At 52.1% G+C, this 15165-nt stretch overlaps 1 protein-coding gene and 1 long non-coding RNA gene across 4 annotated transcripts; one reads left to right on the top strand and one right to left on the bottom strand.

Annotated features, from left to right (window-relative positions):
• Nucleotides 1–9061, bottom strand: CA7 (carbonic anhydrase 7). 3 transcript variants are annotated; one of them, XM_081118735.1, is made up of 9 exons: nt 8917–9061; nt 8216–8437; nt 6258–6455; nt 5953–6069; nt 3035–3153; nt 2141–2236; nt 1974–2036; nt 1284–1439; nt 1–769 (listed from the first exon to the last, which is right to left on the bottom strand). In XM_081118735.1, the coding sequence occupies exons 4-9, from the start codon at nt 6050–6052 to the stop codon at nt 647–649; spliced, it is 657 nt and encodes a 218-aa protein (XP_080974861.1). In that variant the 5' UTR covers nt 6053–6069; nt 6258–6455; nt 8216–8437; nt 8917–9061; the 3' UTR covers nt 1–646. The 3 variants fall into 3 exon arrangements, with proteins under 3 accessions (XP_080974861.1, XP_080974862.1, XP_080974860.1); XM_081118736.1 differs by lacking the exon at nt 8216–8437 and having other exon boundaries at nt 4–769; nt 8917–9028; XM_081118734.1 differs by lacking the exons at nt 5953–6069; nt 8216–8437 and having other exon boundaries at nt 4–769; nt 8917–9031.
• LOC308547840 lies at nt 8361–13016 on the top strand. Its single transcript, XR_013997555.1, has 3 exons — nt 8361–8447; nt 10448–10503; nt 11664–13016. It is a non-coding gene; the product is annotated as an uncharacterized lncRNA (long non-coding RNA).
• The last annotated feature ends 2149 nt before the right edge of the window (nt 13017–15165 follow it).

The following is a 15165-nucleotide window of genomic DNA, read 5'->3' as shown; positions in this document are numbered from 1 at the left end:
TGTTGCATGGATGAATGAATTTATTAATCATTGCATGGATGGATTGTCATGTAGGTAGCTTTGGTGGCTGGGTGGGGGCGAGGGGAGATACTACATAAGCTGTAGCCAGTGCCTGCCCATGGCAGCAGGGGGCTGGAGGGAGAAGGCCTTGTCACCTCCAGCAGGCTTTTTTTTAATGGCCTGGCAGTGAGGTGCGTGCATGGCGGAGGCCTGCAGAAGAGGTAATGCCGAGAGGGCAGCTCTGCCCATCTCTAATTATTGCTTCAGTCTTTGCGGCAATGTCAGCTTCCTGCCCCAGAGAGCTCGGTCTCGTCCATCACAGTGTGAGCTCAGGGTGGGGCTGCTGCCACTGCCAGTGGGGAAGAACACGAGAGGACATTCCCGGGGACCTTTGGATCTTGGAGGGCAGAGGCAGCCCTAGGCTTGGAGCATGCTCAGCTCCTGTCCTTCCTGTCCCCAGGGCAGCTGAGGGGTGTCCCCTGACTTGGGAATTCCATCAAGAAGCCTGTAGGGTGGCTAAGAAGCAAGCCAGAAGGGGGATGCCCACAGCACCCCCAGGCGGGAAGCCTCAGATGGTTTGGTGTCTGCTGACGTGGAAGCCCTTGGGAAGATGGTGTCCTAGTGGCCAGCTGGACAGTGGGGCAGCTCAGGCCCGGAAGGAGGCCTTGACCAAACGGCCCATCAGTGGCTGTGGTGGCCGGAAGTTGTTGACCATGTGGATCCTCTCATCGTCCTCTGAGGTGGAAAACAGGCTCCGAAACTTCTCCATCTTGAGAAGGCAGAAGAGAAACTCAGGGCCGAATGGGGTGCTGTGGTCCCCTCTGACCCCGGACACATCATCTGGTATACCCTGCCCAGTCAGCTCTGCCCCTCCTCCCTCCTCCTCCCCTAGGGTTTGTCCCCAATTCTCCCCACTCATTCTCTCTTTGGGACCCCAGCCTCAGCTATTTACTCACTAAAGGGCCTCTGAATCTAGACCCTGCTCCACCTACTTGCAGTTCTTATCCAGTCTAGCTAAGACTTATCAGCAAACGCAGCATTCAGATTCTAACACAGCAGGTGTGATCCCAGGAGCCAGGGATCTCCCCTCCAAGACCGTGTCTAGGTCCTAATGACTACCAATCAAGCTAACGTCCCTCTAAGAATCTAAAAGATTATTAGCACAAGATGGGAGCTCGGTGGTGGGACCCCTGGCTGTGGGTTGCTGATTGGGAGAGGCACACTGCTGGGAGGGACCCTGGATGCTGCATCCTTCCACCTGATGCTCCACCCGGAGGACTTACCTGCCTTTCAGAGATGCTGATGGGCTCTCGGAGCACAATCCAGGTGACGCTCTCGTTCAGTGGGGGCGTTGTCAGGGACCCTGGGTAGGTCCAGTAGTGCCGGCTGGCAGGCAGGAGGCACTTGACCTGGAAGCAGCTGAACTGGGCCCTGGTGCCCTGCGACAGGGTAGGGGAACCCAGAAATCAGCAGAGTCCTCCCACCAGCACCAGATCAGCAGCCTCCCTACCCATTTCTGTCAGGGGGATCTAGGCTTCTCCTTGGCTCATTGATGCAAATAGTGGGCAAATGTCTGTGATCCCAGATGCCATCTCCAAGCTGGGGCCAGGCTATGTCCACCCATTTGCTTGTCTATAAAAGCTGCAGCTCCAGGAGCTCTTTGGCCATGACGTCTTCTCCCTTCTCTTCAGCAGCCCTTAGTGGTGCTGTCTGCCGGACAACCATTAACGAATGTGACAAGTATCTTATCAATCCTATACCCACCAAGATCACATGCTGGGCACTCCATGGAGCCACTGGCCCTGGTGAAGAAGAGTCAGGGGCAGGGTACTGCAGGCGCTGACCTGCCCCCTTCATCTCAGCGAGGCTTTGCTGCCAGAATGGAAGAGTGGCTGGGTCCACTCCGTGATGTAGCCTCTTCCTCTCTCCCCACCAGGCTGCTCTGGGTCAGAGGCATGGACCCCTGGTCTCACCTTAAACCGAACCATGTAGAGCGCGTCTGTCAGACGGTTCATGCTGGGGTGTTCAGCCCCAATCTGTCAGGGAGAGGGTAGTGTGAGCCCCATACCACTGTGTCCTGGAATTAGGGGCAGTAGCAAGCCTTTCATGCCCCTTCTGGCCCTGGGTAAACCCCCCTCACCTCCAAGAAGACACCGACCACAGCCAGGCCATCGGGTGCTGAGGCCGCCTCCCCAAAGGTGCTGTACTTCTTGGCGTTCCAATGAACCAGGTGCAGCTACAGGGTTAACAACAGGCCAGGACAGTGCTCAGCACTCCAGGGGCCATGGGAGCTCAGAGCCAGGCTTCCTTCACTCCCAACAGACCCCTGGCCCCTCTGCAGGAGGGACAGGCTGCCAAACCTCCCAGGCCTAGCATCCTAAGTGGCCCCGGGGAGCCCCCAAAGGGCACACATAGCATCCACCCTGCTCTGGACCCAACCCTTTTCTGAACCAAAGAGGAATCTTGCTCAGGCCCTGCCCTCCATGAACTAACCGTGAAATAGACAATGGCCATCCAGTGTGACACTCCCTGAGGAAGAGGCACCTGCACTGAGTCCAAAGAATAACTAGGAGGTTATCAGATACAACCTGGGGGGAAAGGTATTCCAGGAAGAAAACCTGGAGGTGTGGGCAAAAGCCCGGAGGCATGAAAGAGCCAAGTGTGGGCAGGGGATTCACCACCCGCAGTGCAGCGTGGGGACAGTCTGGGGGAAGATGAGGCCATGCAAGGCTAGTTCATGCAGGGCCTTGAATGCTAAGCTCAATCCTAGAAGGCTTATTAGCAAGGGTGTGGTGGGACTGGATTTGCCCTTCAGAAAATTCCTTCTGGACACACAAACCAGCACAGCAGTGAGCAGAGTTCAGCTAGGAGATCCCATGCTGGCGGTAGGTGGAGGAGGTCTCTCCCAAAGACCCTGGGTGCCCCTCCTCACTCTCTCCAGAGCCCAACACCAGGCACCCGCCAAACCCTGACTATCCAGTCCCCTACTCCTTCCCCAAGCAGTAAAGGGATTCCGACTGAGGAGGGCCCTTACCTCGCAGGGGAATGATTTGCCGTCTACCATGTGCTCTGAGCCCACGTTGTGCATCTTGCCCCAATGGAAATGGAACTGCTTGAGCCGGTAGGGCCCATCCAGGGGGCCCCCAGTCACCACTGTGGGTAGAAGTGGGACATGTAGCAATTGGTGTGAGAGAGCCTGTACCCCAGGCAGGCGCTATTGCCAAGGTGAGAGCAGTGCCCAGGAGGGGGATATATTTTTCTTTTCTGTTTTAAAAATATGTTTTTATTGATTTTAGAGAGATAGGAAGGGAGAGGGAGAGAGAGAAACATCAATTGGCTGCCTTGTACTGGGCAATGAGCCCACAACTGGGGCATGTGCCGTGACTGGGAATCAAACCAGTGACTTCTTGGTGCCTGGGTTGTTGCTCAACCACTGAGCAACACTGGCTGGGTGGGGATACATCTTTCATTTGGAAAATTGGCTGGGCTAACTGGTCTTGGGTCAGTCCCCACTCTGTTCCTTGGGCCCTTAGTTGTGCCAGGGCAGAAATCCTGACAGCTTGTAGGTGGCAGGGAGTCTGGTACTGACAGAATACATCTCTCCACCATTCCCATTCCTGCCCAATTTTGCACAGAAGCTGGAACCTAGCCTCTAAGCTGCCTCCCCACCATTATCACTAACAATAGGCCCCTCATATCTGGAACTCTGACCCAGGGTTGGGTCAGAAGGATTATTTTGTTTAATCCTCATAGTAGTTCATGAGAGACAGAATTTATTATCTCTATTTTATAAAGAAGGAAACCAAGGCACAGAGAGGGAAAGGCATTTGTCCAAGGTCACACAGCAAGGCACTGAGCTAAGATATAAGCCTGAATTTCCTTTGTAAGTCCAGAGCCCAAGCCCCTAATCACCAGACCATGCTGCCTCCCCAGGACCTAGTGCTGTCCAGAGACCAGTTCCTCAGGGTCCCCATTCTGGTGGCTAGGCCCAGGTACCTCCAATGCTCCCCTGGATTCTTTGGTGGGCCCTACTTGTGCTGGTTTTATGACTTTCCCACCCTGATATCTGGTGAGCTGGGGCCACGCCTAAGGCCTCCTGAGGCTGATTGAATTTCTAGCTGAAAGGGATCTGACAGTGGAGAGAGCTCCAGCCAGGCCTGAATGTGAGCCCCTGGATCAGGTGACAGCCCTGGGCTCAGAGTTCCACTAGACCTCTTCAGGATGGGTGACCAGGCCAGGGCCTTGTGCCCTGTGGGCCCCTTGAGGAGGAGGAACAGAACAGGACAGTCCAGAGGCATAACCCTCCTTGTTGTCTGTCCTGCCTTATCTGAGGAGCAGGGCCTGCAGGCTGAGCTCCCTGATATGGCCTGTGGGGACTCACCTTCCTGAGCATGTCTTACCTGGGATCCCAGAATGTGGTCTCTCAGAGAGCGAACTCCTTCTTTAACCCTTTGAACTTGGCTCCCTTGGCCTCCTCCCTTCGTCCTGACCATAGAACACACTACCATTCACTGTGCACTTCCTATGTGTTCTGCACTCTGGACATGTCAACCCCCACAGAGACCTTGAGGAGGACACATTGTTAAATTTATTGGGTAGATGTGAGACTAAGGCTCAGAAAAGCAGGTATCCTGCCCAAGGTCACACAGCTGGTAAGTGGCAGAGCTCCAACTAGCTTGTTGCCAAGCCCACTTTCTTTCCACTGGCTCCCTGCCCCCTCAGGCCTGGGCATTCTGGTAGGGAAGGGAACCCCAGATGGACCTGAAAGTAAGCCCCTGGGTCAGTGTTCAGAGGCATGCCCCCTTGGATCTTCCACCTCTACCTCATATAGTGGCCTTCACTGAGCTACTGATGTCTGAATTGAACCCTCAGTGCCCTCTGTTTAGAAGGTACAGCCGTATGAAAACTGCTCCTTCATAAACCTAATCTAGGGTCAGTCATCAAGAGCCCCATCTCCCTCCCCAAAGCTCTGGGTAAGAGGCTTTCATTAGAATTCAGTACCAGGAAATGCTATGTCTCTCTTCTGAGGATCTGCTGGATTTGCTCCCTTCTGATACTCTTTCCCTTTTTTCCTAGCCTACCAGGGAACTCAGGGTTAAGCAACTAAAATTGCTCTTATCTGGCTTCCCTCCTCTTCTCTGCCCTTTGATTTTTTTATTTGGAACTTAAGTTCCCTTGAGTGTTTTTATTATGTGTGTGCGTGGGGTGGGGGGGCAGGGTAGGCAGAGTTCCTGTCACTTCCTTACACAAGAAACTCCAGCAAGTTTCCTCCTTGCCCCACTCCACCCCTCGCAGATCTTATCATAAGGACACAATCCCTTCAATGAGGAGCACTCCTGAGGCCTCTGCCTAGGAATTTATCATGAAAGAACCTGAACTTTAATCCCAGGGCAAAGAGACCTTGGAAAGAGTGCCACAAGTTCCTGCTGGCCTCTCTTAGTCCCAAGATAGTTGGGATCTTGAGGTTGTACGTGGGCTGGAAAGAAAACCTTTGGAGTCGGACCAGGCTGGTTTGGGCCCTCCCTGGCTCATTGAGTCTCTATTTGCCTATCTTTTTTTAAAATCCTCACCCAAGGATATGTTTTTATTGATTTTTAGAGAGAGAGGGAGGGGAAGAGAGAGAGAGAAACATCGATATGAGAGAGAAACACTGATGCCCCCAATACGCGCCTTGACTGGGGATCAAACCCACAACCTTTAAGTGTATGGGACTATGCTCCAACCAAATGAGCCACCTGGCCAGGGCATCTACTTGTCCATCTTAGAGGTAGGTTCTTGAGAGGAATAAAAGAGCTGCCTATGACTTTAGCAAGGGGCCTGGCACCCAGAACATTTTAGCTCCCTTTTCTCTCTCTGCTGGGCTTGGCCAGATCACACAGAGAGGAGGGTTTGGCCTTAGGCCACACCGACAGTCAGTGATGGGGCAGAGAGTAAAGTGAAAACAAACCTGACCTAAAGCACTACACAGAAGGGAAGGAAGGGAAGTAGCATTTCTTGAGCTTGTGAGCATCTGCTGTATGCCAGCACTACAAACATCGCGCCAGGTTTTCATTTTTTCTCTCTATGATCCTAGGGAACAAAATAAGGTCCTATTACTCTCACTTTATGCCTAAGGACACCGAGGCTCAGGCCATGGCTTTATAGCTGATGAGAGGAGGTTTTCTTTCCCCACCATAGCATGTTGCCCTCCTTAGCCTGCCCCAGACAGGCTTAGTTCCCCAGGTGGAGGGGTGCCAGGGTCTGTCAGGGCCACTTACCAGATCGATCATCGCTATCATTGAAGTCCACCTGGACAGAGTGGCCATTGTTGGCAATACTGAGGGATGTGCAGGCCTCATAGGAAAGCTCCAGTGGCTTCAGGCTGGGTGAATACACAGCCTGTCTGGATATGATATTGATTGGTGATTGGCGATCTCCCTGGGCAATGGGATACAGCTTGTGCCACTGCGAGGGGCCTGCGGGTTGGGAGAGGGCAAGGACTCAGGCCAGCCCAGATCTCTAGGTATGGCCTCCCTGGTATGCTTTCAGACCTTAGCCCCTGCTTGGGAGCTGTGCAGTCTGGAGCTCCAATCCCAGCTCTGCCATTTACCCTCCATTTCCTTGTCTTCAAAATGACCTCATTAAAACTCCCCACCCAGAGCTGATAGGAGGCCCAGAGAGGTAATGCGTGGAAGAGAGCACGATACAGCCATAGGCTCAAGGGTGGTTCTGGGCAATGAGTCCTCCCTAACATCTAGTACATGCTCAGAGGGACAGCCTGCCCAGGCATCTGAAGTCCCTGACCTGACCCCACCAGGTATCTGGCCTCTTCTTGCACCTTGGTAATGTTCATGTTGTTTGTGATAATAATAATAAAAGCTCCCAGCATCCTGGCTTTGGCTGTGTGACATGCATTTGTTCCTCACAGCTACCTTGTGCAGTAGAAACCAGCATGGTCCTCATTTCCCAGATGAGGGGACTGAAGACCATTCAGGCATGTGCACACTTACACTTGGGCACTGGTATAAACACAGCACGTGTATGAACTGCCTCCAGATGTCCTCCCCAGGGATGTGCCTACAGATCCACAGAGATCTTAATGTATGCACGCATGTGCACAGTGACCAGAGCTCACTGAGCCCTGAGGAGACAGGCCCAGCAACACATGTGCACAAACACACACGTACCCAGCCAACTATATCTGACACACACATATGCACCCTTACACAGGGACCCCTGTTGCAAACCCAGATCTGCACTAAGGGACTACAGCAAAACACATGCTGGTACACACACACACACCTGCATGCACACCCACGGGCACCCACCACCTGCTTCCCAGAGGCTCCATCTGCAGGCATCTCCCTGGGGAACATCCTGAGATGTAGCCTATTTTTAGAGCTATTGGCGGCTGGTGCTTCTCCCTGTTTTTTGGCTTCTTAAGTTTTCCTGAGAAAATAGCAGCAGGTGCCGACAGAGCTGTGTCCCCAGTAGATGACTCAGAATCGTGGCCCAGACTCACTGGGTTATTTTAGAAGTCTTGTGAGTATGCCGCCTGCTGGCACCTCTATCCTTTGTCCTCTCCCTCAGTGCCCCTAGACTGGACCACCCAGGTCTGGCTGGGTGAGGGGCAACAAGCAGTCTGAGGGTGGCTGGCCATTGGGCAGGTCTATAGGATACTGGGTGCTCAGAGCTGGTGCTCAGGACTAGCAAGAAGGCTGGAGTTAGGGGACTCTGACTCTGGGGGAGCACACAGAAGCTGGCTTGGATCAGGTACTGGGGGGAAAGATGATCTTCTATGGGTTGTCAACTTGCCCTTTTCTGCCCCTCTCTCCATCTCTGCTGGTCTCTGTTGCCTTTTCCTGAATGTCTCTTTCTAGCTTTTGCATGCCCAGATCTGGAGTTCTACCCTCCAAAAGATGCTCCTGTGTCCTTGGGGTCCCAGACGGGGCCAGATATACCACAGCATCTCTCTAACTCCCTCTGGCCCATTGCAACCTCCTGACCCCCAGACTGTAGCCCAGGACACCCCCCAAGAGTGACTGTCTCTCTCCAGAGAAGTGGGGATAGGGAGTGTTCCTCCCGTTTCCACTCCCCCTTTTCCCCACCCCCACTTGCCCTGCCTGGCAGCTTGGATCTTGGGTCCTCATTGTTCACCTCCTAGAAAAGGGGAAACCCTTACCTCCACCCTACCCCCACCCCAGCTTGGTGAGAAACAGCCCACAAAGGAACTGACCTGCCCCAGACCCACTGTCAAGCAGTCTGGCTTTCACTTTCTGCCTCTGCCCTCTTCCTCTGTATCCTAAGGAAACTGAGGCAGAATCGAGGAGCTATTTTCCAGATCAGACCAGGAGGATGGTGTGGGCCACGCCTCACGCCAGGACGCGTTCAGACACCCTGATCCCTGTAGACACCCAGACACATCGTGCGCACCCAAGTGACCCATTTCCTCATGCACCTGCCAACAGGTAAGCGCGAACATCCCTCAGGGAAACTGTCCCGGGGACACTGCGCCCTTGCCCGAGCGGAGCCCGGCTCCGGGGAGGATCCTGCACACACGACGTGCGCACTCAGCATCCGGCACCGGCGCGCAGTGCTCCGCCGCGACCGCCCCCGCCGCTCTGGGCCACCTTCACCCCCAGCGCCCGCGAGGGAAGAGCGAGTGTGTACCCGGGCCCGGGTCCGAGGGAGTGCGGCGGTCGGGGGCTGCGCGGAGGAGGCGGCACAGCGCAGCTGGCGGCTGTACCGGCTGGGGCGCAGCGCGGACTTTGCGCCAGGCGCCGGGGAGCCAGGGCTCGGGCTCGGGCTGGGCTGGATGGGAGGGGGTCCCGGTCTGGCCAGGAGGGTGGGGGATTTGCGGGTCCGGGAAGCCCGGCCGGGCGCGAGGGTCAGGGGGTGAGTCGCAGCGGATCCGGGCCAGCCAGGGTGTGCGCCTACCGTCGTTCTGGCCGTAGCCCCAGCCGTGGTGGCCGGTCATGCCGCTGCCGTCCCTGCAGTCGCGCACCTGCCGGCTGGGCTCCGTTCCGCTGGCTCAGGCTGCGGCTCGGGCCCCGCTCGCTGCTGCGGAGCAGCCTCTTAAAGCGGTGGCGGGCGGAGCAGTTCCCGGAGACCCGCCCCCCCCCCCCCCCAGGCGAGAGGCCGGCCCTGCACCACCCCCGCCCCGCAGGCCAGTTGCGCCCCCAGTCGAGATGCGGGGCTAGGGGGACGCAAACCGCTTCCCCCACTCCACGGCCTGATGATTCTCCCTCCTTTTCTCCAGCACGTGTACAGGCTCTGGGAGGGGAGAAACCGCTCGTGCTGAGGGACACCCCCGTTTCTCCCCACATTCCCTGCCCTCCCCAGGCTTGGCTGGCCCTGAGCAGTAAACCCCACCACCGAGGACCTGGGCCTCGAGTCCTCTCGGATTGGGGAGTCCCCTTTAAACTGCAAATTGCACTGACCATTGTGTCCAGAACTGGAGCTTCTCCTGTTTGCCAGACATTGTGGCAGGTTCTGGGTCAAGCTTTGGGTCCTTCCTGTTCTCCAGCCCTCTCAGCTTCCCTGCAACATTGGGTGGCACTTCCATTAGCCCTTTTTCAGAGTAGGGGACTGAGGCCTAGAGAGGTGAAGTGACTTGCCCCAGGTCATCTAGTCAGCTAGGAAGGGATTCACTCCCAGCTCGTGTCACTCCAGACACTATGCTCTTTACCACTTCTCCTGGGGCTGGGGGCTAGTGGGTCCTGTGGGTGCGGGGAGTGGGGGGGTCTAGGGGCCTTGGGGGAGGGCAAGGGCAGGACTGGCAGTCCAAACCCTTGGTCCAGGAAAAGCCAGAGCCTTAAAGGGAGAGTCTGAAGTTTTGGCACTAACCAGTGGCATGAAGACAGATCCATAGATGCCAGCTGGCTTACCTGTGGAACCGAGTCTGAGGCCTTGCCTCCCATCCTCTCATTCGCTCCATTGTTTCTTCCTTCTATCCAGGACTCTTTGCCTGTTCCTGTGCAGCCTGCTGTTTGTCCCTCCTTTCCTTGCCTCCCCATGACTTTCAGCACACATGCTGGGAGCTCAGGCTCCTCACCCTGCACTCAACCTTATCGCCGGCCTGGGCCCAACATTTCCCTCCCTCTAGGCCTGGTCCTTGCTGTGCCCTCCACCTGGTACATCCTTTGTATTCCACCCACTGGCTCTCACCAGCCCAATCTGATTTATCTTAGGATGTGGCCTTGTGCCAAAGCTAGGGCTAGTCTCTGGCTGGGCCTCTGCAGGCCAGACAAACAGATGGGTGGATGGGAGGACAGGAAATGATCCCACAAAGGGGCCTGTACCCAACAGGAGTTAAAGTGCCATTTGTACAATGTCTGCTGGTCTGACCTGGACCAGAGGAGACTATTTCAGGCCCTGCTCTTGGCTGACCTTGTGAAGGATTCTGCCATTCTGTCTGCCTGACTCCCGTACATCTCTGTGGCTGTCTTAATCGGTTTCCCTCTCCTAGGCTCTGAACCCCAGTCCTCCAGGAAGAGTTGTGGAGATTAACTGACAACTTTCAAGGTAAGTCAGTGATTTCTCAGCCCTGCCTAGATATCCTTCTCTGACCCAGGAGCTGGAAGGGACCCTTAATATAAATCTGACCCTCAGGTGTGGACAGGGGACTCATGATAGAAATGCAAGGGGTGGCTCCAAGACCAGCAAGTGACAGAGAATGCAACATTGACAAGGCCCTAGGTCTCCAAGCCAGAAATGTCATCTTGGGACCAAGAAGATGAAGGCTTGCTTCCACAAGGCCTGCAGCCTCTGTTTATCTTGCAGAGGAGCCTGCCACCCTTCTCCTGGGGGGAGCTGCAGCACCCTCGGAGGTGGGCCCAAATGTGTCTACTTCATTGCCCACTTCCCCCTCATAGTGACCTTTGCCTTTTCCATATTTATTTATAGTATTAAAAAAATAGAATTGGAATTATTTGTATAGTTTTGTATCCAGTTTCATGTATACAGCAACCCTGGGGGGATTTTTACCCCATTTTACAGATGAGGAGAGCAAGGTTCAGAGAAGTTTAGTTATGGTGCATGGCAAGTGACAAAGCAAGCATGAAAACCCAAGGCTGCCGAGTCCCTTATTCAACATGTTTAAAATCACGGGGAGGGGGAGGAAGTGGATTTTAAATTTGATTGTCATTTGTGTATATATGCTTTGCATATATATACAAGACTCTGGAAGGAGTTAAGAGAAGCTAGGGAGAATATTTGCCTCCCAGGAGAAGACTGGGAGACCAGAAGGGAGAGGGAGGGGAAGGAATAGAGGTGGCAGGGACACCCTATGCTGCGTACTCCTTTTGAAAGAATTAAAGTGTTAACAGTTGACTCTTGAACAACATGGCTTTGAACTGTGCAGGTCCACTTATACACAGATGTTTTTTTCAATAAAAATATTCAGCACTGTAAATGTATTTTCTCTTATGATTTTCTTAAGTAACATTTTCTTTTTTCTAGCTTACTTGATGGTAAGAATACAGTATATGATACATATACAAAATATGTGTTAATAGACTATGTTATCGTAGGCTATTAGGGGAGTCAAAAGTTATATGTGGAATTTTGACCTCATGGGTGTGTGTGTGGTGGTGGCATCACTAACCTATGTGTTGTTCAAGAGTCAAATGTGTTACTGCTTTAACAACCAAATAGAGGTTGATCCAATTCTTTTCTTCCTGCAGCCTGACTTCAAAAATTTCCTTCCAGTGCTGGAGTGCTGGGAACTCAGGAAGATGAGAGGAGCCGATGGAGTCTGCCTGTCTCAGGTGAAGCCCCAGTTGTCCCGGCAGCCCATTCAGGTCAACTTGGTAAAGCCTGTGCCCTCATTCAGGCGCCTCCTGTCTCAATTACGTGCTGTCTTTAAAGCTGAATTGATTTCACTGCTCTGGAGTTTATTCTTTGGTCTCACTGGAGTCAGTGGCTCCTGGATTTTGCTTTTTCTGGAGGAGGGAGAGCATGGGGATATTTGAGGGCTATGATGAAGGGCTTGGGAGGAGGGTAGGAGCAGCTTGCATAGCCATACCTCATTCATCAAACAACTTCGACCTGATCTCACTTTCCCTCTTGAAGGTACAGTGTCTTTGCTCTATTAGGTGATGAGAGGCTCATGCCTACCCTGTCAGGTCATGGGCATCACTGTGAGCATTGCTTGAGAAAACAGATGTCCAATGCTGTACCAACAGGCAGAATCATGTCTGCTCTTCATAGTATATTATGCACAGGACCAACAGGGCAGGCTAGAAGCCCTGTGGCCTGGAGATTGTAAGATCAGAATTACAGTTTCTTGTATTTTTAAAAAACATTTCCATTCCAAGTATGTATGGGGATGTGTGCATGCAGTGGAATGGAATGAGCCTAGGCTGTGGACTCAGACAGATCTAGACTTGGCTTCCAGTATCACTGGCTGTGTGACCTGGGACAAGTTGCTTCACTTCTCTGAGTCTGTTTTCTCATCTGTAAGACAGGAATAGAGAGTCTAGAGGGCTAATAGTATGGTCAGGTAGGGTGATGCCTTGAGTACCTGGCACCAAGGATGCACTCCTCAGACCCTAGACCTCTGTTCTTTCCCCTTTCCTTACTTTGTTGGGAGTATTTAAAACCCCCAAAATTCCTTTTCCAATTATAGTAGTAGCAACTATTCATTGCAGAAAATTTGGAAGAATCAGAAAAGCATATAGAAGAAAATTTAAACAACTGGTCATGTGATTCAAGAACCAGTACTGTTAACATTTTAGTGACCATCCTTCCCGGCTCTTTTGATATGTATTAGTAGTACTTAAAAAACAATTGGAATCAGATGTATAGCTTTGTGAACAGTTTTGTTTTTGTTTTTCCCCCACCTAATGCCCTATTGTTAGCATTTTCTTGTTTGGTCAGCCTTGGAGAACTTGACACTTAATAACTGCACAATGCTTTAGTGTATGTGTTATTTCCAGCTTTTACTATTGTAAATAGCACTGCAGTGAACATCCTTATTTATACATCTTTGTGTGTATCTGATAATTTCCCTGGGATAAACTGCCAGTAAAGCATTTAAAAATGTAGAAAGCATGGTGAAAGTAATTTCATAAATGTATTCTTTCATTCAACAAGCATTTGTTCAACACTTATTAGATGCCAAGTGCTGGGCCAGGCATGGGTGATACAACTGTGGACTTTATTAGACCCACAGCTGTCTCAGGGGAGGAGTGGGGAAGAGGGGCAAATGACTGGCCAATGAGAACCAGGGTGAGAAAGGCTAGGATGGGCAAAGGCAGGCAGGGAGGGTTAGTGGCCAAGGCCTGGGAGAGTGTCCTGGGTTGTGACTGATTCTTCCTGGCTGGTTTCCCATAGATTATAAGCTCTTTTAGGGCAAAGCTAGCCCCAAACTTCCTGGGAGCTCAATAATACAGTCTCCACCAGTTGGCACAAATAATGATGGGTAACTCGCCAGATCTGTTGGAGTGTTTATTTCTAATCCCTACACCACCTCTTAATAGCTGTGAGACTTTGGAATTTTACTCACCCTCCAAGCCTCTGTTCTCTTATCTGTGAACTGGGGTGAGCAACAGTGTCTGTTCATTGGGTAAGCACAAATGAGAACGAAATGAGGTGATGCACATCAAGGGCCTGCTTGGCTTGTAAGTGAGCAGTAATGTGGTATGGAGCTCAGTTTTCCCATCTGTTCAATGGGAGATTGGCCTAGATCAGAGGTTCTCAAACGTAAGCGTGCATCAGAATCACCTAGAGGGCTCATTAAAGCCATTTCCTGGACCTCATCCCAGTTTCTGATTCAGCTGGTCTGGGATGGGGCCTGAGGATTTACATTTCTAAAAGTTCCCAGGGGATGCTGCTGGTCCAGGACCACACTTTGAAAAACAGGGGCTTAACTGAATACAGCCATGGCTTCCTGTTCTGATACCTGATTGTTTTCCTCCACAGTAGGAAAGACTCGTCCATGAGCCCTGAGTTCCCAGATGGCAGGATTTGTGTCGGGTCAATCCCCACAGCTCCGGCACAGGCACTTTCACATGCTATTATGGGTTGAATTGTATTTTTCAAAAGCTGTTGAAGTCCTAACCCCCCAGTACTTGTGAGTGTGATCTTATTTAGAAATAGGGGTTTTGGAGATGTATCTAAGTTAAGATGAGGTCATCAGGGTGAGCCCTGATCTAATGTGACTGGTGTCTTTATAAGAAAAGAAGGGCAGATAGAAACATGAGAGGAGAGTGCCATGTGACAATGAGGCAGCGATTGAAGCGCTTCAGCTGTAAGCCAGGGATTACCAGAAACCACCAGAAACCAGGAGGCAAGGAAGGATTCTTTCCTTCAGGCTTCTGAAAAAAAGGGGCACCATACTGCCTTGATTTCAGACTTCTAGCGTTCAGAACTGTGAGACAATAAATTTCTATATTTTTCAACCACCCAGTTTGTGGTACTTTGTTACGGCAGTTCTAGGTGACTAATACATTGAGGCTTTTTTTTTTTTTTTTTAAACAGATATCACCAGTACAAACCTTTTCAAAAAAATACACTTTTTTTCATAGGCAGTATGATTCCACCCTCCCCCCACCAAATTTGGGGATGTTTTCTTTCGTGCAGCACATGACTGCTCTGAGCATGAGAGGCTAAGCAGTGAACTCTCACCTATCGCCTTTTGACTTTTCCACATTCCCTGGGCATATTTTATTATCCCTTATATTTCACCTGTCCAACTGGAGAAGGAAATGTCACAGCCTAAGCACATGATGTGCTGGGAGAGCCTCACGCCTTTGTTTCCCATCAATTTGGAACAACTGATGGGGATGGGTGCTGGGTAGGGGCCAGGGAGGTCCTGAGAGGATGTGCCCTGACCCTGATCCCGGAGACAGAACCCAGGGGGAACTGCATCCATCATTACTATAGCATTACTGTCAAATTGTGTCCCCTCCCTTGTCCCCATCCTAGCGGAGGTTGGGCATGGGGATTTGTGCTCATTTTCACCTTGTTTCAGGCAATTATTAACCTGAAGGTGGCTACGTAGGGACTCAGTGGGGAAGAAATCCTGATCTCCCTGCCTGCTGGTCTCCTGGTTTCCAGCCTCCTCTCCTTCCCTCTTCCTTACGGGGTAACACATTTTCTTGCCACCCATCCCCACAGGGCAGCTGTCCTCTTCCTGAAAGTGATTCTTTTCAGAAAGCAAAGGGCTTTAAATTCCTCCTTGCT

The sequence above is a fragment of the Miniopterus schreibersii genome, assembly GCF_964146895.1.
Source record: "Miniopterus schreibersii genome assembly, chromosome: 18".
Taxonomy (NCBI): domain Eukaryota; kingdom Metazoa; phylum Chordata; class Mammalia; order Chiroptera; family Miniopteridae; genus Miniopterus; species Miniopterus schreibersii.
Note: the sequence above shows the minus strand (reverse complement) of the source record. Positions and strands in the feature narration are given on the sequence as shown.

Coding starts and splice junctions, on each gene's coding strand:
- CA7 (XM_081118734.1), bottom strand. CDS start 8,956: ATGACCGGCCACCACGGCTGGGGCTACGGCCAGAACGACG. Junction 2,237..3,034: donor GCAAATCATTCCCCTGCGAG/GTAAGGGCCCTC, acceptor TTAACCCTGTAG/CTGCACCTGGTTCATTGGAA. Junction 770..1,283: donor TCAGCATCTCTGAAAGGCAG/GTAAGTCCTCCG, acceptor TGCCTTCTCAAG/ATGGAGAAGTTTCGGAGCCT.